This window comes from Ranitomeya variabilis, chromosome 8, assembly GCF_051348905.1.
Source record: "Ranitomeya variabilis isolate aRanVar5 chromosome 8, aRanVar5.hap1, whole genome shotgun sequence".
In the NCBI taxonomy this organism is placed as follows: Eukaryota; Metazoa; Chordata; class Amphibia; order Anura; family Dendrobatidae; genus Ranitomeya; species Ranitomeya variabilis.
Window position 1 is genome coordinate 34,535,076 of NC_135239.1, and position 24,550 is coordinate 34,559,625.

Genomic DNA, 24,550 nt, shown 5'->3' on the forward strand with positions numbered 1-24,550 from the left:
CAGGCCGAGGGCGAAGGGAGCAGAGTATGACAGATTCGAGGCTTGGTGCTCGCCTTCACTCTTCTGTACACTATTTATCATCCAGCAGCCACGATTAGCGGGACCCGGCCATACATGTATTAAAATAGGGTTATGCAAGTAATGATTTTCATTCCAAAATCCTTGGGATACTGTTAATAGCTGCATAAACAATACAAATATTCTTTGCACTCATGTGCGCTGCTGCTATGACTCTGAACGGAATCAGTCTCCTCCCCCCTCTGGAAGCCGAAATTAAAGTCCCGAGTTCCCCTAAGCAGTATTAACAATATGATCCTGCAAATTTTCTTCTCCTTCTGTGACAGTAAACCCTTTCTATTGCCGGCCCTCTAGTGAGTAGAGGTTCACAATGCAGTGAACACTCAATGGGGAGAGTGACTGAACATACCACAACGGTAATCGGCAGTATATTGACATACACATTGGTATACACCAGGGGAGGGGAATCTTTTTTTCTGCCAAGGGTGCAAACCTACTCCTACCTACCACCTCTGGCGTCTTATGCGATGTCATATGGGGAGTTTCACTGGGCCGGGCTACAGACGTGGCTGCTGGACTAGAATCTTTTTGCTCATCTACTGCACACTAGGTAGCGCAGTACTATGTTTACAAATGCCATTTTTCTCTTTTTTTTTTCTTAACAATAAATATGATATTTTAGTGGTTGACCAACTGATTTAATACAGCCCCATTTTCAAATATAAATTTTTACATTGGTAAATTGTGTCCCTTAAAGTTAAGGTGAAAACTGACCTGGAGAGTTAGTGTTCTTTACAACATAGGTTTTATTCTTTTGAGGCTGTTCCTGCAAAACACAAGTAGGGAAATGTTCTATTACTGCAGCCTGATAGCTGCCATATTGTGCACGTGTCCACGGTCTCTTACCACTGTCCTGCACATATAACGGACCGACACAGGAAAAGTTACAGCAGAGATAAAGGGACTCCATAGCAATGGAATCTTGTGGTGACGTTCCACAACTCTTACCGTGCTGGGATAAGGAAAGTCAAACTTTACAAACGCCTGCAGATCACTGGGGGCCAGTCCTGTATGGAAGACAAATACAGCATCGATTAATAATGCATCAATGTTTCCACCAGGTTGAAAAACTTTCAAAAGGGTTTTTCCAGTTTTGGAATTCCCTGACCCCCAGATGCATTTAAAAAAATAAAAATGAAACAATAAACCTTTTCCCACTCTCCCCAGGTCCTTTGCTGCTCCAGGTGTCTTATTGTTTGCAGCGCTGATGTCGCATCGACATCGCTGCAGCCAATCACTAAGCTCAACAGCTCTGCACAAGTTGATAGCATTAGCCACAGCAACGTCAATGTGACATCAGCGCTGCAGACATTAATAAACACTGGAAGCAAAGATGGAGACTCCGAGCTGGACCCGAGAAGGGTGAGTAAAGGATTATTATTTTTTTTTTAATTAACTGCAACTCGGGAATAGAGGTTTTCAGAAACGGGAATGCCCAAAGTGCTGAGAAATATGTTGCCTCTGTAAAAATAAAAAAATATATTATGATTAAATGCTACAAAGCCTACAAGAAACAAAATGGGCAAAAAGACTGCTTTAACTAAATAAGTAAAAAGCAAAAGTGCATTTAAATAACACGGGGTTCTTGGTAATACGGTTTTTGATTTAAAAAAAAAAAAAAAAAGCATAAAAGCCATCCCACCGTCGACAAGGTGACCCTGATTGGGACAGTCATACACTAATATTACAAACCTTACCATGTGTCAAGAGATGACCTCAGTGTGTGAATAAGAGCAGACAAAAGGACCGGGTCACGACCTATGGACACCAGTCTGGGGAAGCCTTAAAATGTAATTGCCAGCTCAGGAGAGGGAGGCCACACCCTGGCTTGCATATAATGCAAAAATACAAAGAAAAAACAATAATTGAGCTTGGCCTTATTATGATTAAATGCCGATGTCAAGCTTGACTGCAGCAGTCACTCTCGGGTGCTTGCTGTGTAACACAGCCGACGCCAGCACTGCATGGAATGGGCTCAGCAACTATGGTCGCTCCATAAAGGTAGTGCATACAGCTACCAAGAGTTAATGTTTTAACCAAGAAAATAAGCAGAAAGCATGAAACCTAAATAGTAACCAGATACTTAGTGACTAGAGACTGAGCTCTGGCTCGATTCTCACCTGAAGGAGCGGGAAGGTTAATGCCTCGAACTATAATAAGCAGCATCTCTGTGCTACTTAGTTCTGAGAAAACCCTGTGGAAAGGAGAGAAAGCAATTTTATCATCCCGTGATCTGAAAAAACAAAACAGCTAGGCATTAAAGGGATTTTTGGTCTTAAAAGTGGAAGGGTTCTTTACGGTTAGAGCAGTCAGACTGTGGAATGCTCAACCACAAGAGGTAGTAACGGCAGACACTATAACAGCTTTCAAAAAAGAGCTGACTATTTTCCTTAATACACATAACATTGCTGGTTATAGTTCATTTAGTGACAAAATGTAAAATTGGGGGAGAAAGGCTGAATTTGATGGACCAAGGTCTTTTTTCCAATCTATGTAACAATCAGTAGCCATAATCACTAGCTCCAGCTCAGCTGCACTCTCTAATGGGAGTCTGCGGTGGTCTAAAAATCTGTCTGCTAATCCGTTGTCCTCACTGCTTACAAAGCCGGCTACAATCCTTTCCCCTCTAAACGAGGATGGCAAGTTTGATGCAAAAAAATGTTATAATTCATACATTACTCCATATGTAAAGCCATATGCATCTCCTATGGAAGCACACGGGACTCATACAGTGCAGGAATCCATGCTGATCAAGTGCAGCCTGTACACAGGGATTTCTAATACAACTGTACAAGAAGCGGAATACACATATTCCAATATTAAAGATTTCCAGTACTATAAAGTCAAAGGCCCTTCGATTGGCGAGGGTCCGACTCTGAACACAGCCCCCTCAGACCAGCTGACTAAAGGGGTCATCGCCGGGGACAGCTTGCTACTATTCATCTATTTCTCTAGTCAGCAGTCTATGGAGTAACATAAGGCGATACCTGACTATTTTCAGCGTCTTGTCCTCAAAATGATAAGGAGGAGGATCCAGGCCCTGAGCTTGCGATAAGTGTAGAATCTCACAGTTTTTCTTGCAGTCCTCCGCCATTTTCTCAAACCTGAATAAAAAAAGCAACCAATGTAACAGAGACTGCCTGAACACGAAGGATTCTTCCGCGACTCTATCCCCTGATCGTGATTATCTTTCTATCAGGCCTCATTCAGACATCTGCAGGCGAGACCCTGACTGAAGCCATTCATTGATAGAAATATCCAGTATTCTTCAGAATGGCAGCAGCCGCCAGCATTTTTATATACTGATAGAAATGTGAAGATTTAGGACGCTTACCTTGTAGTCTCTGCAACGTTACCCATGTGTGTGAACTGCTTAGAATATCTCATACATTTCTAAATTTAAAAAAAAAGATGAAATTCAATGTTAATTGGTCTTCAAAATGATAAAAATGTTAAGCTTCAGGCCCATTACAGAGGCCGTTTCATGGTTACATACCCTTTCTATATTCTGAATTAAATCATATAGACATAAGATAAGGGTCACACAACTCGGTGCCCCGTATAATCAAGAGTGGAGATCTACTAACAAAGAACGTTTTCTTTCCTCTCCCCTCGGGATCCATGCCCACTAGTTTCACAGCTCCTTTATTTCAGTCATTGCTCCCTCTACACTCCTGGACAGGTCATAAAGAAGCTGCAAATACAAGATGTGATCAACTGCAGAACAAGCCACTCTATTTGTACTCTTCCTGCCTGCCAGGTCTGCCTGCCAGGTCTTAAAGAAGCTGCAATCCACTGCACAACAAGCCATGACAATGTGTAATGTGCACTGTCCTGTGTCAGGCAGGGAGCAGAGGTAGAGCGCTGATCCACACACAACGCGGCACCGATGCCTCGATCAGCGCGGCACCGATGCCTCGATCAGCGCGGCACCGATGCCTCGATCAGCGCGGCACCGATGCCTCGATCAGCGCGGCACCGATGCCTCGATCAGCGCGGCACCGATGCCTCGATCAGCGCGGCACCTCTGCTCCCTGCCTGACACATGACAGTGCACATTACACATTGTCATGGCTTGTTGTGCAGTGGATTGCAGCTTCTTTAAGACCTGGCAGGCAGACCTGGCAGGCAGGAAGAGTACAAATAGAGTGGCTTGTTCTGCAGTTGATCACATCTTGTATTTGCAGCTTCTTTATGACCTGTCCAGCAGTGTAGAGGGAGCTATGAGTGTAATAAAGGAGCTGTGAAAATAGCAGACATGGACCCGGAGGGGAGGTGAAGGCAGGAAGAGTACAAATAGAGTGACTGCAGTTTGGCTATGCCCCTTGATTTTGGCTAATGGAAGGAGCAGGACATAAAGCCCCAGAAGGGAGGGGGAACAGTGAGGAGCAGATCGACCATCACATTCAAAAGCAGGAACTGTCAGTATTAGAAACAACACTATGGATGCTAGCTCTATAGCTTACGAAGGTATGTCCATTCAAATATATATATATATATATATATATATATATATATATATATATATACACATATATACACACTCACCGGCCACTTTATTAGGTACACCATGCTAGTAACGGGTTGGACCCCCTTTTGCCTTCAGAACTGCCTCAATTCTTCGTGGCATAGATTCAACAAGGTGCTGGAAGCATTCCTCAGAGATTTTGGTCCATATTGACATGATGGCATCACACAGTTGCCGCAGATTTGTCGGCTGCACATCCCAAAGATGCTCCATACAAGGCAGGATGGATCCATGCTTTCATGTTGTTTACGCCAAATTCTGACCCTACCATCCGAATGTCGCAGCAGAAATCGAGACTCATCAGACCAAGCAACGTTTTTCCAATCTTCTACTGTCCAATTTCGATGAGCTTGTACAAATTGTAGCCTCAGTTTCCTGTTCTTAGCTGAAAGGAGTGGTACCCGGTGTGGTCTTCTGCTGCTGTAGCCCATCTGCCTCAAAGTTCGACGCACTGTGCGTTCAGAGATGCTCTTAGGCCTACCTTGGTTGTAACGGGTGGCGATTTGAGTCACTGTTGCCTTTCTATCAGCTCGAACCAGTCTGCCCATTCTCCTCTGACCTCTGGCATCAACAAGGCATTTCCGCCCACAGAACTGCCGCTCACTGGATTTTTTTTCTTTTTCGGACCATTCTCTGTAAACCCTAGAGATGGTTGTGCGTGAAAATCCCAGTAGATCAGCAGTTTCTGAAATACTCAGACCAGCCCTTCTGGCACCAACCACCATGCCATGTTCAAAGGCACTCAAATCACCTTTCTTCCCCATACTGATGCTCGGTTTGAACTGCAGGAGATTGTCTTGACCATGTCTACATGCCTAAATGCACTGAGTTGCCGCCATGTGATTGGCTGATTAGAAATTAAGTGTTAACAAGAAGTTGGACAGGTGTACCTAATAAAGTGGCCAGTGAGTGTATATATATATATATATATATATATATATATATATATATATATATTTTTTAATTCCCCTGAAGTATCCCTTTAAATGTTGCTGACAGTGATTGACATTTGAGGAGGTATACTGCAGTGATCGGAGCATACTCCAATTGCTGCCGTTGGTGGTAGATGCTGGCTATATAACACAGCCGGCTCCTACCAAGTGTGGAATAGCTCGGGCCCCCCCTCCATATATTTGACCACACTATATGACGTAATAGTACACCATGTATCGGGAAGGGGATTTTCTGTTTTTGCGAATGTTGTGACCCCAGGCGCAGTTTGTAGTGAAAACACAGACTTGTTTTTTTTCCCCATTCTCCACGTGTCCAGCACAGAGTTTCCGCTGCTGCTCCTGATATTTGTAGTTGTCTGTAGCCAATCGATGAGCCCAGTGGCACGGTCCGTGTAGCCTACACAAGTGCTCATGGATTGGCAGCAGTATTGTCGACACTTCGCTAGGGCTGCACACAATAACAGACAAAGGGTAGAGGCGCAGGCTCAGCGCTGGACCCGGGGAGGGCGAGTGTTTGTTTTTCTTACTACAAACAGATTTTTTGAAAATGGAAAGCCCCTTTAATCTACCCCATGAAATAAATGGGTCCTGCTTTACAAACTACATCTATACAGGGAACATTTCCAATCAGGACATTTATTTTACAAACCGGATTTATGCAATTCCCACATGTGGCACCAAGTGCAGAACTTCACTTTGCAGTGAGCGAACTGGTGAAATAGTTTGGGGATTCGTGTCATGTACCTCATGTTGCTCCTGAAGAATCTTTGTCAATTGAGCATAAACCTCATCCGAGTTCTGTGCTTGCCGGCCGTCCTCATGTTCCACCACGACAAAGTCAGTGTCTTCATCCGCAGGTGGAGGAGGAGGAACCTGGGAGATTTGGAATTCAGACCAGTGAATGCAAGATTTATCCACAGAGAATAATCTACGTGTGTGGACACATTGCATCACTTAGATGAGTCTGTGGATGCGGTTTTTGCAAATACTAACGACATGAAGGGATAAAAACGATGCAATGTTGTTCCAAATCTGAACATCGCTCCCACCTTGGAAATGTCCACCAGGTTTCCGCTCTTGAGTTTGTCGATAGAGGCTTGGAGAACATGGGCCACTCTCATGTGCTGTTTGGCCAGTTCCAGGTCGTTGTTCTGCTTGGCTTGTAGAGCGGCTTTTCTGTATTGTCTTTTCCGATTCTCCAAGAACTCCATCTGCTCTTGCACTGAAATACAAAACCAGGATTAGTGTTGGCCGTGGCACCGATGTAGTGCGAAGCGTCCTGCACTGGATCATACTGTGAACGTTTGCAAAGAATACCTGCAGGGGGGAGACTTTCCGGAGATCCCGCCGTATCCGCACCTTTGGTTTTGAGCATCTCATCTTGTGGTTGTGCAGCTGGCGACACCTGCGGCCTTACAACTTGGGTGGGTTTTTGAGGGACGGGTTTCTTTGCCGGCTGTTCACCCTGAAAAATAAAATATAATGAAATATAACAATATTAGAGTTTCGCATTTCATTATTCCCATACTGCTGACAGATGTCATCATATACATGTGACTGGAGTTATATTTTATCAGTTTACTGGTAAGTTTTTGCTCTGAACGGACATTTTTGCAAACGAGCGATGGTATAACTTTTTACATAATTCTATGGTCATTGTACACAGCTCACAACCAGAGCAGCAGTTAACGTAGACCCTCTGCACAAAACAATTCCCAATCTATTCCCCTTTGGTCTTGTGTAACCATTTCAGCGGTCTACTGGATGGATGCGAGTCTCGCCACTCTGAGAAGAGGGGCAGGGTTGTGGCATTTACTGCAGAAACTCCAGGACAAGTCATGGTAAAGGGAACGCCCACTGGACACTTTACATCACGTCACGAGTCAGAATAAAAAGGAGATTTGTGTGTACTCACCCTAAAATCCTTTTCTCCGAGCCAATCATTGGGGGGGGACAGGACCATGGGTGTTATGCTGCTGCCACTAGGAGGACACTAAGAAAACACAGAAAGAATAGCTCCTCCCCTGCAGTATACACCCTCCTGCTGGCTCTCAGTGAACCAGTTCAGTAACAAAGCAGTAGGAGCTTAATTATTTAACAAGGATGAACTATGTCAAAACCAAGTTAACTTAAAAAAACAAAGCCAATAGGCTAACAGGGTGGGTGCTGTGTCCCCCAATGATTGGCTCGGAGAAAACGATTTTACGGTGAGTACACAAAAATCTCCTTTTCTCCTACGCCTCATTGGGGGACACAGGACCATGGGACGTCCTAAAGCAGTCCCTGAGTGGGAAACAATTAACTGCAATTGCTACTTGCACCCACAAGTTACAGATGCGGCACAGCCGCCTGCAGAATTCGTCTGCCGACGGTCACATCTGCCGAGGCTTGAGAGTGAATGTGGTAATGTTTTGTAAAGGTATGCAGGCTGGACCAAGTCGCAGCCTTACAAACTTGTGCTGCCGAAGCTTGGTACCGGATGGCCCAAGACGCACCCACTGACCGAGTGGAGTGAGCCTTAATCCCTGCTGGGACAGGAAGACCTCTGACTCGGTAGGACTCTTGAATAACCCTTTCCTCGGTCCTTCCGGGAACACGAATAGGGCATCTGACCTGCGGAAAGACGCTGTCCGCGAGATGTATCTCCTAAGAGCTCTCACTAAATCCAGTGTGTGAAGGGCCTTCTTGATGCGATGGACTGGTGCCGGACAGAGTGACGGTAAGACAATCTCCTCATTGAGATGAAAAGAGGATACAACTTTCAGTAGAAAAGAGGGGGATGTCCTTAAAACCACCTTATCCTGATGAAAATTCAGGAACGGAACTTGAGAGGACAGAGCCGCCAGCTCGGAGACTCGTCTTATAAAGGTGACCGCAATTAGAAAAGCAACTTTCCATGAAAGAAGAGACAGGGAAACCTCCTGTAGAGGTTCGAAAGGAGCCTGTTGCAAGACTCCGAGGACCAGATTAAGGTCCCATGGTTCCAACGGCATCCTATAGGGGGGCGCCCGATGGGAGACTCCCTGAATAAACGTCTTGACCTGTAATCTGTTGGCAATCCTGCATTGGAAGAGAACAGACAGGGCTGAGATCTGCCCCTTGAGAGAACTAAGGGCGAGACCCAAGTCCAAACCCGTTTGTAAGAACTCGAGAATGGAAGGGATGGAAAAATGTAGAGGAGAACGTCCTCGGTTGCTACACCATGAAAAGAAAGTCTTCCAAGTGCGATGATAGATACGCATAGACGTAGGCTTTCTAGCGTTGATCACGGTAGCTATGACTTCTGGAGAGAAACCTGCCTGGGTTAGGACCCAGGACTCAATGGCCATGCCGTCAAACACAGGGCCTCTGAGTTCAGGTGGTAAAAGGGGCCTTGAGATAGCAGATCTGCGCGATTCGGTAATCGCCAGGGAACGTCGGCAACTAGTTGAAATAGTTCCGCGTACTACGCCCGGCGAGGCCAATCTGGCGCAATCAGGATTACCGGTACCCTCTCCACTCTGATTTTCTCGATGACTCTCGGCAGGAGAGGAAGCGGGGGAAATATGTACAGAAGCCGAAAATGATGCCACGGGAGTACAAGAGCGTCTGCCCCGATGGCTGCCGGATCGTGGGACCGAGCCATGAAGTCGGGAACCTTGGAATTCAGCCGTGAGGCCATCAGATCCACATCAGGGGTTCCCCAACGACAGCAGATCTGGTGGAAGATCTCCAGATGGTGAGACCACTCCCCGGAGTCGAGACATTGCCGACTGAGGAAGTCTGCCTCCCAATTGTCCACTCCCGGGATGTGAACCGCAGAGATCATTGAGCGGTTTTCCTCGGCCCATCGGAGGATGTGACCTACCTCTGTCATGGCTGCCCTGCTGCAGGTTCCCCCTTGGCGGTTGATGTATGCCACTGCAGTGGCGTTGTCGGACTGAATCCTGATTGGGCGACCTGCTAGGAAGGGATGGAACTGGAGAAGTGCCAGCCTGATCGCCCGGATTTCCAAGATGTTGATTGGAAGGCGTGATTCCTGGGGGGACCAGCGGCCCTGAGCAGTGTGATGAAGGAACACCGCTCCCCAGCCTAGATGACTGGCGTCTGTCGTCACAACCAGCCAGTGTACTGGAAGAAAGGACTTCCCTTGATTCAGGGAGGATTTCAATGTCCACCACCTGAGAGACTGTCTGACTCGCTGGGGAAGGAGGAACCGACGGTATAGGGAGAACGGGTTCCTGTCCCAAACAGCCAGGAGGGCATGCTGTAAAGGACGGAGGTGTAGTTGGGCAAATGGAACCGCCTCCATAGCTGCTACCATCCTGCCGAGGACTCTCATACTGAAGCGCAGAGAGTGAGAGCGAGGCTGAGAGAGCTTCTGAGCTTCTCGCTGTAAGACAGATCTTTTCCGGGGGAAGAAGAACCAACCCCTGGGACGAGTTGAGTATCATTCCTAGAAAGGAAATTCGCTGAGCCGGCACTGGGGAAGATTTTTTGAAGTTTATCTTCCAACCCAGGCGAGAAAGGGTATCTATTGTGATGACCACGGCTTCCTTGCAGGAGCGGAAAGAGGGGCCTTTGATGAGGATATCGTCTAAATACGGGAGCGAGCGCCACCACTCCTCGGGTGTGGAGTATGGCCACGGCAGCCGCCATGACCTTGGTGAATACCCTGGGAGCGGTGGCGAGGCCGAAGGGCAGAGCAACGAATTGGAAGTGATCTTCCTGAACTGCGAAGCGAAGAAACCTTTGGTGAGAAGGTAAAATAGGAATGTGGAGGTATGCGTCCTGGATGTCTATAGACGCCAGGAACTCGCCTTTTTCCATATAGGCGATGACAGAGCGAAGCGATTCCATCCGGAACCGTCGTACCCTGACAAACTTGTTCAGCAGTTTTAGGTCCAGTATGGGCCGTACTGTACCGTCCTTCTTTGGAACAATGAAGAGCTTTGAATAAAAACCTTGAAACCTTTCGCTTTGAGGGACTGGAATAATAACTCCGTCTTTTCTCAGAGAGCTTATAGCTTTGAAGAACTCTGATGCTTTTGCCCTGGGAGAAGACAGGAAAAAACGATTTGGAGGACACAATAAGAAATCTATTTGAGTTTGAGTTGTAACGAAAAAATCGTGACCGCGCCTGTGGTTGCAGGTTCAGAAAGGGCTGAGAGGGTCTCTGTTGTGGAAGAAATTTACTCTTCCCTCCAGTGGCGTCAGAAATTAACTGGTCGAGCTTTTCGCCAAAAAGGTGACCGCTCTGATATGGGAGAGAAGTCAATAACTTTTTGGAAGTAGAATCCGCACGCCAGTCCCTGAGCCATAAGGACCTCCGGATGGTGATGGCATTTGCTGCTGCTTGAGAAGTGCAGTCAGCGGCATCCAGGGACGCGGTCACTACAAAATCTCCAGCTCCGGCTATCTAAGTAGCGAGGTCTGCTATCTCGGGGGGGAAGATTGGTATCCAGTACTGCTGAAGACAAGACCTCAGCCCAGTGGGTCATAGCCTTAGCCACCCACGTAGCGGCAAAAGATGAAAAGAGTGCAGTCTCCGAGGCTTCAAAGGCTGAATGCGCCATATTGTCGATCTGACGATCGGTTGGATTTTTAATAGAGGCGCCCTCTGAGGAGGATAAAACAGATTTCGTAGCCAGGCGCGATACCGGAGGATCTACTGGGGGAGATTGTGACCAATCTTTTCTTAGATCCTGGGCAAAGGGATATTTGGACTCCATGGGCTTCTGCCCATGATCCTGTGAGATTCAACAATTTGCTTAAACTCGGGATGAGTGGCGAACACTCTGTGAGCTCGTTTGGTCCTCTTAAAGGACACGGCATGATCCGTTTTAGATAAGGGTTCCTCCTCAAGTCTCAAAGCCTTATTCACTGACTCAATTAGAGAGTCAAGAGTCTCCTGATCGTGATGAAATTCCTGATCTAGGGACGTATCAGAATCGTCCTCTGAAACAGGTTCTCTACTAGCCCCAATGGAAGGGGAGCGAGAAATGGAGCTCTCAGAACCCGAAAGCTGGTGATGGTCTGGGGATATGGCATGAGTCCTTTTCCTGGAAGAGTGAGAACTCCTTGGCAAAGTACGACCCCAGGAGTACGAGGGGTTCTGACCATCGGAAGCGTCGTCCGTATTAGTGCCCTGGTTAGAGGAAGCGTCTCGGAACGAGTCTAACGCTTTTGCCAGGGATGCCATAGACCAGGAAAGGAAGGTAGCCCACTCAGGGGGACTAGGCTCACTGGGTTCAGTATCAGCCACAGCTGGTTCCTGAGCCGTCACCCGTTCACAAGCTGTGCACAATGCAGTATTGTGACCCCGGGGTAATGATACCTTACAAGAGGTACATGCAGCGAAAAATACAGTGTGGGTTTTCCCAGACTTTTTGTGAGGCTTTGGTTGAGACATAGTAAAGCCTGGAGGAAAGCGCTTACTAGCAGGGGAAGGGTTAAGCTATGTGTCTGCAACTTACCCAGGTCCTGTGTCTTGAGTCCCCAGGGCAGGTCCGCAGTGTAGGCAGAGAAAAACGCTAGTCCTGAGGGCTGTGATTGGAAATGCTGGAGCAGTGCTGCAGCATCAGGGCTGTGGGTGTCCCAAGATGGCCGCCAAGACCAGGAAGTGGGAGCTCATCACAGGGAACGAGAAGCGCCAGGAAAAGTGGGTGGGGCTATCTGCTGGTGGGCGTGGCCAAAACTCCAGCCTGTATTGAGCGATTTTTTTTTTTCTTCTTTCTTCTGTGGTTGCAGCCTGCAGCGCCGCGACCGCTATTAGCGCCATCATTAGCTGCACTCCTTCGTGGGGTTGCCGCACTACGGACCACCCACGGAGACAGGCTTAAGGTGCGGACCTCCCATACCCCGGGGACCAGGACCCCCCAGCGCCTCGGCCCCCGCAGTGTACTCACGGTAGATGCGGTGGGCCGGTGCTCAATCCACCGTCGCCATAGTCAGGGAGGGGGTGGAGAGCTTCTGCCACCATGCGTCATCCGCTATATCAGTGGTGATGCAGAGGGGGGCTGCACGGGCGCCATATATACAGTATCATGTCCGGCTACGCACCTGGCTCCAGGAGAGGTAGATGGAGGGCTACTCCATGTGGTCGCCTGCTATGGAGGGGGGGAGATCGGAACGCGAAGGAACCGTCGCCCATAATATGAGCTCAGGGCTGGCATCCAACGTTGCAGGAAAGGATACGGGAGGGACGCTCCACGTTCTCGCCTGTTGATGGTTCGGGGGAGATCGGAGCCTAGAAAGGAACCGTCTCCCCCATTCGCTCCGTTAAGGAAAAATAGAATAAAAAGTAAAAAGCTAAAATAAAAACGGTGGGGTCTGAAAACAGACCCAAGTGCCTCCTACGGACACTAAGCAAGAACTGGTTCACTGAGAGCCAGCAGGACGGTGTATACTGCAGGGGAGGAGCTATTCCTTCTGTGTTTACTTAGTGTCCCCCTAGTGGCAGCAGCATAACACCCATGGTCCTGTGTCCCCCAATGAGGCGTAGGAGAAACTTCTTTTTCTTGGTCATTAATGTAGTAGAATCACAGAATGGTAGAGTTGGAAGGGACCTCCTGGGTCATCTGGTCCGACCCCCTGCTCAAAGCAGGATTCACTAAATCATCCCAGACAGATGTCTGTCCAGCCTCTGTTTGAAGACTTCCATTGAAGGAGAACTCACCACTTCTCGTGGCAACCTGTTCCACTCATTGATCACCCTTACTGTCAAAATTTTTTTTCTAATATCTGTGTCTCCTCCCATTCAGTTTCAGTAGAAGTGCCCATTGACATAAGTATGTTTAAACGGCTTTGAACCTTGCTTGTCTAGATATTTTTCCCTTCTGAGGGGTCTATACTGCTGACAAACTCCCTCTAAAGACATCAATCTTGCACACGTAAAAAAATTTTTTTGAAAAATCCTTTCTTAACGATAATTAATAATGAAAATATTAAAAAGCATGAGTTGATCTTCTGTCTTCAGGAGCGCACCACTCTGCTATCTCCTGGCTTCTCGTTTGCGGAGACCTCCTGAAGATTGACAGTTCAGACTGGCAGCATGGTCGCTCTGCTGGTCTGAACGGTGCGTCCTCCAATGCTACAAGCACAGGCAGCGTCTGCAGCATCAGAGGAGCGCCGGCTACAGATCCAGTAATCAGGCCAGAGCCTACAAACTCTATCACAAACAAATTGCAAGTTGTAATCTGCGAGGGACCTGACCGCGCCATCGCAGGAGAAATAGAGCATGAGAGTTCCTCAATAATCTGTCCCTGTAATGCACAAACAAGAGAAGCACTCTTTTGCATTGGATCTGTATTTTAACTAAAAGATAACTAGGTTTACTAATTTAGCCATAAAAATCAGCAAATTTCCTTATAAATCATAAGATCTTGTATGGAGCATTCACGAGATGCGTCCTGTGCCGTCACAAGTATTTGAGCTCCCTTCCTCTAGTGTCACGGTACAATCTTGTACAGTCTCTTGTGATTTGTAAAAAAATAAAAAAATTCATTTATACATGGATAGCAAAGTAACATTTAAAGGAGACATTATCTAACCTCCTCATCTTCATCCTCGGCCTCTTCATCTTCCTTGGCATTTGCCAGTTTGTGGGCAGCCTCCAGCGCTTTCTCCATGCTCCCCTCACCTTCTGTGTCCTCCATACCAGGAAACGGAGGGAAGCCTATATAAAAAACCGAGATCTTTACACTTGAAAGCCTGTCGTAGTCTACGACATTCGCCTTCTTGCTTTATATCAATATACATGGTTTACCTGGAGGAACAGGAAGCTCGGCCAGATTCACCTGTCTCCCGGCTTTATGTGCTCGGATGGCATCCTGGTATTGCTGCAGGTAAACATACTAAGGGTTAATTGGCTTTCTATGAAAGTAGACAAAGTTTTCTCAGCAGCAGATCATAGCAGAAATAACATTTGTGCTGATTCATAAGCATTTTTTACATAACTGAGACATTCTTTTTAATACCCTGTGGACCATAAAATAAAGGTGCAGCCCTCTGCATAGAAACACAATGTTGGCCCCGAGCTGCGGTGAACACGACTTTACTTGTCGTTTGCCTAACTCTGAATGAGAGCGCACCTACCAGCTGGGGTAAAATAAAACAATGTTATATCATATCACAAGCATGTGCCTTTATGATCGGTGGGGGGTGGCCAACTTTTAGGACCCCAGTAAATTCCTGCACTCCCGTTGAGCAGGGATCGGCAAAACATCTCGCTCCGAGTGAATGGGTCCCCATCGTAGTGTCCTGCACCGGTGGTAGCTGGAAGCGTCACTGTGCACAACCCATCACTTCCAACAGAAAACTCCTTGGCGTATGGAAATGATAAAGACATATTATGGACCTTCCTTCATACCTTCACAATCCTTTCATGCATTCTTGCTTTTCTGTCATCGCCATTGCCTTTGGCTTGCTGTGCTGCAGTTTTGTATCTCTCCATTCTCTGTTGTAGACCTTGTAACACAGAACTGGCCGGGGCTGCTATACCACAAAAGACAGGACATGGTCAATACCAGCTTTATTTCTGCCCTGCTCACTTACATCCCTCCCCCTTCGAAGCAATTTACCAATATACCTTTATTATAAACACCCATTTATATAAGGAAGAGCAGGGTCAGGAAAATCAGATTCTCTTCCACTGGTCACACAGCACCACTAGCGGTTTTGTGATTGATAAATGTCAATCACAGTGCTGGGACCCTCGCTCTTTGCAAAAATGAAAAGAAATTGCACGGTCCCTTTGAATGGAGCAGTGGTCGCACATTTGTGCTGTTGCTCAAGTTCATTGACTATGGGACTGATGAAGGTATCTCTGTCAACGAAACAGAAGCACACTCGATGGTCACTTCCCAAGTTCTCATGGTCAGTGGCGGTCCTAACTGTGAACCCCCCCCAGAGATGAGGTTCTTATCAACCTATCCTATGGACCAGTTTTGCAGGACACCCCCAGTAATATTCTAAACTCACTTTGTGTCCACTCTCACCTTGTGCAGTTACAGGGACGGATGGTTGAGGTTCTGGAGCTACTGCAACTTCTGGGGTCTTTACATTGTGGTCTAAGAATCAAGAGAAAAAAAATGGTAGAAAAATCCATGATGTCTGCAGGTTTTTCTGTTGCTTTTGCCCTTACATACCATTTGGAGCAGGAGGCATTTGGCTAATATCCACAGGTTGACCGCTCTCCAGAGCTTCCAGAACATTGCTGAATTTCTGAAATAAAAAACAGAACCTTGAGGACATATTTAAGAGAGGATACAACTTTTAAAGGGTTGTCCGCTACTAGAAACCTCCTTATTATCCACTTCCTGTACCCGGATGTATGATAAAACTAATGTATGCTGAAGTGGAGTAGGCACAGGAGTTGAGCCCACACCTTAAAGGGCAGATGAAATCTGTGCACCTGCCTTTAAAAACAGCGATTGGCGCTGCCTGGCAGCGACATTTAAATGCTTCCTCGTTGTCAGACAAAATGTGAACACTGCAACCGATCAGTGGCCACCGGATTTTGATACTAGTATACTGGTGGGGAACCCAACTCCGAGTACAGAGGAGAGGCAAGACACCGGTCCGATAGTGGACAATCCCTTTAAGATCCGAGATGAGGAAGTTTGAAAACTTTTTCTTATATTACAGGAATGTAATATTACGTGGGGACTTTTTTTGTGAAATCAATATTGATCATGTAACAGTATTAATATTCTTCATCCCTACGTGTGGATGATGAGCCTGCATTCCTTTGTAGTATAGCGGCTTGTAACCATGTGTGATCCACTGCATGCACCCAATAAATACCTTAACAATCTTCATGTATTCCTTGGCTTTCTCCAGATCTCCGCTCTGTTTCGCTCTCAGAGCCGCCATCTTGTACTCCCTCTGTCTCGATGTCAGCACAGTTTTTGTTTCTGTGAATTAATAACATTACAGTGGTGGTGACATAGGGCGGACATACTGTCGTATATGGCTATGGTGTATGATCGGGGGGTGGCAGGGAACCGAACTAAGAAAGCACCGAGACCATGTATGGGTTAGGAGGAGTCCTACCGTCTTCACTTTGCTCCTCGGCCCCCGGAGCTGACACTTCTGTCCTCTCTGGCTGGTCTTGGCTGCTGGCAGATCCTGTGGGAAGGGTTTCAGTTTGGCTAGGGTGCTCTTCCTCTGTGGCCACCACTGCGGCTTCGGCAGGTGTCGTAGACGTCCCACAGGCCACTGGAGGTGGCATTTCTTCCTCTATCACTGGTTTCCCTTGTTTGGCTGCCTTAAACATAGACTCCAGTGTCTGCAAGATGGAGAGACAATTGATGTGATGACTGTTAAAAGTGCTGTCCACTATTTAGATATTGATGGCCTATGCTTATGACCAGTGGGGGTCCAAGACCCAGCACACCCACTAATCAGCCGGTAACAGGAGCACTGACTCGACGCAGCATGGCTCCCTAACCTGTGTAGTGTCCGTTCTCCCCAGCAGCAGTACAGCTCCCATTGAAGTGGCTAGGAGCTGAGCTGTAGTAACCAGGAACGGCCACGACACAGTGTATGGAGCTATAGTCTTCTATCTACATCCAGGTAGTGGACAACCCCTTTAACAGGAGGAACGTAACAATAATCCAGGAAAACGTGCCCCGGAATTGTAAGTTTATGAGATCTGAGTTAACTAAAACGTGTCTGGAGAGATACAAGCCCTGCTTTAATGGATTTTATTGCCATATGGCATAGCAATCTGGTCACAGGAGGGACATACTTCTAAAAAGTGGTGCCAATTTTAGATGGGCAAAAATAGCACAGATGCACAAATAATGGTGAGCTGTGCTGCAATCTGTGCCATACTGAGGTATAGGACCCAAAGCACTGGAATAAAAGGAAATGTGCAGAGGTTAGCACCTAAATACGGATGTCATGATGCCCCAAAGCAGGAAATACTGTAACAAGAGGGTCTGACCTTCAGCCCCCGCTCGTAGCGCCGGGCTTTGGAGCCCTCGTTGCTCTGTTTTGCATTGGTAATTGCCATCTTGTAGTTGCAGATCCGTTCCTCTAGCGTTTGGACGAGTCCCCCGGCGCTCGCCTGCGGAGTACACAAAAAAGTGGGTCATATCACAATATGCATTAATTAGATAATGAAGCGCAGAAAACACAAAGCATTTACTGAGACAAAAACCTTTCATTCCGATAGGAATAAAGACGAAAATAACTAATTATAAATCACAGTGACCTTGTGTGAGATCAGTGCACGACCTTTAATACCCAGTATGAGATTACATAATTAGAGTACATATTGGCACTTTGTTTTTTTTTACCTTTCTCCCCCCCCCCCCCCCCAAGTTTTATAATTTTTGTTTTTATTTTCCATTTTTGATTGACAGCAGTATCTAGTTAGCTAGCAGCAGCAATCTGGGTATAGCACAGCCGATATCCACTATTGTTATGCCAAAGCTGCAATACGTCCTACAAAAACCAATATACGTAAACACCAAGCCGTTTGATGGCCTCATCTTATAGTCCATCCCTACAAACCAGAGATCTCACATCCACTACAGGTGCTACTTTGCTCCTCTATGAGGAGCCCACGAGTCTCCGTTCGATACCCAATTCTCAGGCAGGCCCTTATGGTGTGGTCTGCAACACTTGGGGGTCCTATGCAGGAAAGGGCAGATTGATCTACCCCGGTCAGATCTTTGTGGCTCAGGCCTTACCTTTTCAGATGCTAAAAGAGCTGAACCTCTAGACAATGACCTATTCTGCTACCTACAATTGTGACATGCCCTTCAGAGCTTCTGTTCTGCGAGTCTTCCCCTAGTCCCAGGTGCTACTGCATTCACCTGGATCTGGGCTTATATCTCATAAATACGCCCTTTTACTGGTAAGGAGCATGGAAACACTACATGAACTGATGAGAAGTGACAGGGAGATCAATATAGGACCGGTAGTGGGCGCCCCTAAACCATCTTGTACCCCCAGATACATTTTGTGATAATCTATTCAAATTCTAACGTTTTTGGTATTATAGCTAACCAACGTTAAAATGACGTGCAATACCAGACATAACCTTTGGCCAAGAGTGGTGCTGTTCTCTTCTTGCAAGAAAATAGAATTTTCTTTCCCAATCTCATGCTACGCCTTTCAAAACATTTCATTTTTTGACTATTTTAAGACCCCAGTACAAAAAGGGGTTAAAAGGGGTTGTCTGGCTTCAGTATATTGATGTCCTATCCATCAAATAGGTCATAATTGTGAGATCGGTGGTGGTCCCACTGATCAGCTGTTATTTGCTTCAGTGGCTGCTGGATGGAAACAATTTTGTAAGGAGCTGCAAAGTGCAACTCCATTCAGTGTGTATTAACTGCTGCAGGGTACTGCAAAAAAGCTCCTATTCCTTTTACAGGGGCTGTTCTGTAGTACCCAGCAGCGGCTGCTACACACAGAATAGAGCTGCACTTTACTATAGAGGCTGTTCTGCAGTACCCAGCAGCGGCTGCTACACACAGAATAGAGCTGCACTTTACTATAGAGGCTGTTCTGCAGTACCCAGCAGCAGCTGCTACACACAGAATAGAGCTGCACTTTACTATAGAGGCTGTTCTGCAGTACCCAGCAGCGGCTGCTACACACAGAATAGAGCTGCACTTTACTATAGAGGCTGTTCTGCAGTACCCAGCAGCGGCTGCTACACACAGAATAGAGCTGCACCTTACTATAAAGGCTGTTCTGTAGTACCCAGCAGCGGCTGCTACACACAGAATAGAGCTGCACTTTACTATAAAGGCTGTTCTGTAGTACCCAGCAGCGGCTGCTACACACAGAATAGAGCTGCACTTTACTATAAAGGCTGTTCTGTAGTACCCAGCAGCGGCTGCTACACACAGAATAGAGCTGCACTTTACTATAAAGGCTGTTCTGCAGTACCCAGCAGCAGCTACTACACACAGAATAGAGTTGCACTTTACTATAGAGGCTGTTCTGCAGTACCCAGGGAGCAGCTGCTACACACAGAATAGAGCTGCACTTTACTATAGAGGCTGCTCTGCAGTACCCAGCAGCGGCTGCTACACACAGAATAGAGCTGCACTTTACTATAGAGGCTGTTCTGCAGTACCCAGGAACAGCTGCTACACACAGAATAGAGCTGCACTTTACTATAAAGGGTGTTTTGCAGTACCCAGCAGCAGCTGCTACACACAATAGAGCTGCACTTTACTATAGAGGCTGTTCTGCAGTACCCAGGAGCAGCTGCTACACACAGAATAGAGCTGCACTTTACTATAGAGGCAGCTCTGCAGTACCCAGCAGCAGCTGCTACACACAGAATAGAGCTGCACTTTGCATCATCTTACAAAGTGTTTTTACCCATTAGAGGAAATAACTTATTCTTGGGGGTGCCAGACCCTTGATGATCCCATATTGATAACCTACAATATGTTGTACCCGGCCCGGACAACCCCTTTAATGTTGACCAAATCAATGGATTTCAGCAATATTGCCCAACAATACAAGGTGTATAAAGCCTTAAAATTATCCCCCTACAACATATGATATCTGGGAACGGAAAGAGCAGGCATATTGCATTATCATGCCCCATCCTTCTGATTCTTTAGGAGATAAGCTGGCACCAGAGGTGTCTATCAGTTGCTTACTCCTCTCTTCCTCTAGTACTCGCCATCATATAGTAAGGGGATCTCTCGTACTCACCATCATATCTGCATCTTCTCCAGTTCTAACTGGCATGGTGAGCAAGCCTGAGATTAGTCCTATACTGAAGCACGCTGGAAGATGACAAGTGACCCCAGGGACAAGATCGTAAATGTCATCTCTGTCTGGGGTTTAGGATCAGACCAGTAAAAGCTTTATGCTTAGCGTCGAGCTTCTCGTCATAGGGACGATGCCCATGCATTCCACTGCAGGAGCGAGTGGAAAGAGTTACTGGTGGAAATAAAAAAAACAGGGACACAGGGCCGGGAGAGGGAACAGTGCGGCCTCTGTGTCAGCCGAGGGAGGGGTTCTTCCAGCAAATATCCGTTAGAAAGTGAGGCTGATCCTTATACATATTCCATGTGCTTCTGTAGTTAAAACTAACAAAACGGAAAAAAAAAAATAATACCGCCAAGTCTCAGTGCGACCAGAAGAGGCTGATGGCCATACTGTGTGTGCATGTTTCCCACTGATTAACAGTGCAATGATGTCAGAACATTTATTTTTTAGAAACTTTGTTCAAAAACTTTGCTCTTGATATTTACAATTTGGTCTTTTGCTATGGGCATTAGACGCCCTGGGGAGGCGAGTTATGGAGAAAAGGGACGTAGATTACACATGACACCATCATTTTGGTGCATATTTCTCTCACAAAGAAAGCCAAATAATAGGCGGTGTATACTCAGAGTAGATAGTCCAAAGATGCATCAGATATTGTGCTTGCACCACTATGATAAATCTGACGCATTGTAAGACTTTCTAATCTAATTTTGCATTTTCTATAAGTTAGAAAGTATTGATAAATCTGCCCCGATGTGTCACCTAACTCGCCAGATCTCCCCACTCCCAATCCTAATCCATCCTTCCCCCGAAAATTAAAAATCAATGGCAACTGCAATTAAGAGGCAATGAGAATCCCTGATCATCAGTTTCTCCTCAAAGGGACATGTTAGATCTGATGCTGCTTCCAAAACATTTTTACATATCAAACAAGTTTGTGACCACCATTTTTTTTTTTTTTTAAGTCAATCCCTCCCATCAAGAATTGCTTGGGATTCTTGATCATCAGGGGTGCCAACATACATGTCTGCTTTGATGTTGAGGCCAGATGTCACCCCAAGGTTCCTACAGCACTTGCACTGTAAATAATGCAATACTCTGTGCAGGTCTTTGCAATTCTGACTGCACCCTGGACCGAAAAACTAAAGATGGAACAAGCAGAAAATGAAATCCAGAAAAAAATAAACTTCCAAAATTGTCATCTGATAAATCTCCAGTTCTGGAAACCTCCAGTTACACATACATACAAATGTGAGAACAGTAGGGGGCGCTGCTCAGTTCTGGGGCAGTTACCTGAGATGGGCTTTTCAGGGTGGAGGTGAGGAGAGGTGCAGGGTCTGTATCTTCCACCTGCTGAGGTGCGGCTAATTCTACAACATCTGAAGAGGTTGATGTCTCTTCCTCTTCATCCTCTCCCACCACTTCCTGGAGCTCAGCCTATTACGAAAACCACAAAAAAAATAACATTTTTTTCATATGTTGACATTTTAGCAAGGTTAGAAAGGGTGGAGAATTTATCATTTACATTCTGCAGCAAGATAGATGGATAATAAGTGAAAAAGCAGCACTGTGCTAAGAGAATGGGTGCAAATCCCAGGACCCGGACTCTGTGACCTTACAGAAAACAGCAGATTGCAATGTGAAAAACAGGATTTTTGGTTGCTTACCATAAAATCTGTTTCTTGGAGCCTCCATTGGGGGACACAGGAACCATGGGGTGTATGCTGCTGCCACTAGGAGGCTGACACTATGCAAATAAAAAAGTTAGCTCCTCCTCTGCAGTGTACACCCCACCGACTGACATTATACTCTTCAGTTAGTGAGAAAGCAGTAGGAGATAAGAAACAAGGTTGAAAAACCATAACCACAAACTTGAGAATTGTAAACATAAGAACAGTCATAAAAACATATAACAGAAACATTGGGAGGGAGCTGTGTCCCCCAATGGAGGCTCCAAGAAACAGATTTTACGGTAAGCAACCAAAAATCCTGTTTTCTTTATCGCCTCTCATTGGGGGACACAGGAACCATGGGACGTCCCAAAGCAGTCCCAAGGGCGGGAAAAACAGACTTCCATCAGGTCAGAGGACTCACCACTGCCGCCTGCAAGATCCTTCTGCCTAGGCTGGCATCCGCCGAAGTGTAGGTATGGACCTTGTAAAATTTGGCGAACGTGTGGATGGAAGACCAAGTTGCCGCTTTGCAAAGCTGTAGGGCGGAAGCCCTGTGGCGCACCGCCCAGGAGGCGCCGACTGCCCGGGTAGAGTGAGCCTTAATCCCAGGAGGGGGCACTCTGTTCTTGACCCGGTAAGCCTCCAAAATTGCCATTCTGATCCAGCGAGCAATAGTCGCCTTAGAAGCCGGTTGGCCTCTGCGCGTGCCATCAGGAATGACGAAAAAGGAATCAGTCTTTCGAAAAGTGGAGGTTCTATCCAGGTAGATCCTCACAGCCCTGACAAGGTCCAGCTTGTTCAAAGAGCGCTCCAGAGGATGAGTCGGAGCTGGACAAAAGGAAGGTAAAATGATGTCCTCGTTGAGGTGGAAGGTTGAAACCACCTTAGGAAGAAAAGAAGGTGGAGGTCGGAAGACCACCTTATCCTGGTGAATGACCAAAAACGGAGGTCGGCAAGACAGAGCCGCCAACTCGGAAACGCGGCGAATAGACGTGATGGCCACAAGAAAGGACACCTTCCAAGATAGAACTGATAGAGGAATCTCCCGAAGGGGCTCAAAGGGAGAAACCCTCAGGACGTCCAGTACCAGGTTCAAATCCCATGCATCCACAGGGGCCCTGTACGGCGGGACAGTGTGGGCCACTCCTTGAAGGAAGGTCTTAACCTGTGGCCGAGAAGCTAAAGTCTTCTGAAAGAGGATGGAAAGCGCAGAAACCTGGCCCTTCAGGGAGCTAAGAGCCAGGCCCGAATCCAGTCCTTCCTTGAAGGACGGCCAAAAGAGAAGGCAGGGAAAAGGTCATGGATGGAACGCGGTTGGACTCGCACCAACGGAAGTAAGCCTTCCAGGTACGGTAGTAGATCCTGGAAGACGAAGGCTTCCGAGCCTGAATCATGGTATGAATCACCCGGTCTGAAAGGCCGGACGCTCTTAGAACCGCGGTCTCAACAGCCACGCCGTTAAACTGAGCGACCGAGAATTCGGGTGGCAGATCGGACCCTGAGACAGCAGATCGGGCCTGTCTGGAAGGCGCCAGGGGGCGTCCGCGAGAAGGTTGACGAGCTCTGCGAACCAAGCTCTCCTGGGCCAATCCGGGGCGATCAGGATGACCGGCACTCCTTCCGCTTTGATCTTCTTCAACAGTTTGGGAAGAAGTGGAAGGGGTGGAAACAGGTAAGGCAGCCCGAACTGTGACCAAGGGATGGCCAGAGCATCGACGCCCACTGCGAGAGGATCGCGAGACCTGGAGACGAACTGCGGAACCTTCCTGTTCATTCGAGACGCCGTGAGGTCCACGTCCGGAGTCCCCCATCGAAGACAAATCTGATGGAAGACCTCCGGATGCAAGGACCATTCCCCTGCCGCGAGGCCCTCGCGGCTGAGGAAGTCGGCGGCCCAGTTGTCCACGCCGGGGATATGCACCGCCGATATCACTGGAACTGTAGACTCTGCCCAAAGGAGGATCCTGGAGACCTCGGCAAGGGCTAGGGAGCTCCGGGTCCCCCCCTGATGGTTGACATATGCCACGGCCGTGGCGTTGTCCGTCTGGACCCGGACTGGCAGGCCCCTGAGAATAGTTTCCCAGTGGCGGAGGGACAGAAAAATGGCCCGAATTTCGAGGACATTGATTGGCAGAGACGACTCCTGCGACGACCAACGGCCCTGGACCGTCAGGTGGCGAAACACCGCACCCCAGCCGAGCAGGCTGGCGTCCGTCGTCACCACCTGCCAGTGAACTGGAAGGAAGGACCTGCCCTGGGAGACAAGAGGAGACGTCAGCCACCAGTTGAGAGACTGTTTGACCCGAGAAGAGAGACGGATTGGCCGATCCAGGGAGAAGACAGACCTGTCCCATTGAGACAGAATGGCTTGCTGGAGGGGCCGCGAGTGAAATTGGGCGAAGGGAATCGCTTCCAATGTTGCTACCATCCTCCCCAGAGCCCTCATGGCCGAACGGAGAGAGAGAGAGGCCGAGGACCCTGGAGCAAGCGTATGTCCCGACAAAGAGTGGATTTCTTGTCTTTGGGAAGGAAGACTCTGGACTGGCGAGTGTCGAAGAGCATGCCCAGAAAGATGATGCGCTGAG

At 47.4% G+C, this 24,550-nt stretch overlaps 1 protein-coding gene across 1 annotated transcript in view; it reads right to left on the reverse strand.

Annotated features, from left to right (window-relative positions):
- The window catches only part of CC2D1B (coiled-coil and C2 domain containing 1B), a 40,359-nt gene that overhangs the window by 5,790 nt on the left and 10,019 nt on the right, over positions 1–24,550 (reverse strand). The window contains exons 5-21 of the mRNA XM_077278048.1: positions 21,586–21,729; positions 17,489–17,611; positions 16,594–16,828; positions 16,345–16,454; positions 15,687–15,762; positions 15,537–15,608; positions 14,909–15,033; positions 14,306–14,378; positions 14,091–14,215; positions 6,877–7,024; positions 6,609–6,781; positions 6,304–6,432; positions 3,413–3,471; positions 3,066–3,182; positions 2,199–2,272; positions 1,027–1,085; positions 793–844 (exon numbers count right to left, since the gene is read on the reverse strand). Of these exons, the coding sequence (XP_077134163.1) occupies positions 793–844; positions 1,027–1,085; positions 2,199–2,272; positions 3,066–3,182; positions 3,413–3,471; positions 6,304–6,432; positions 6,609–6,781; positions 6,877–7,024; positions 14,091–14,215; positions 14,306–14,378; positions 14,909–15,033; positions 15,537–15,608; positions 15,687–15,762; positions 16,345–16,454; positions 16,594–16,828; positions 17,489–17,611; positions 21,586–21,729 (1,894 nt within the window). The remainder of the gene's footprint in view (positions 1–792; positions 845–1,026; positions 1,086–2,198; positions 2,273–3,065; positions 3,183–3,412; positions 3,472–6,303; positions 6,433–6,608; positions 6,782–6,876; positions 7,025–14,090; positions 14,216–14,305; positions 14,379–14,908; positions 15,034–15,536; positions 15,609–15,686; positions 15,763–16,344; positions 16,455–16,593; positions 16,829–17,488; positions 17,612–21,585; positions 21,730–24,550) is intronic.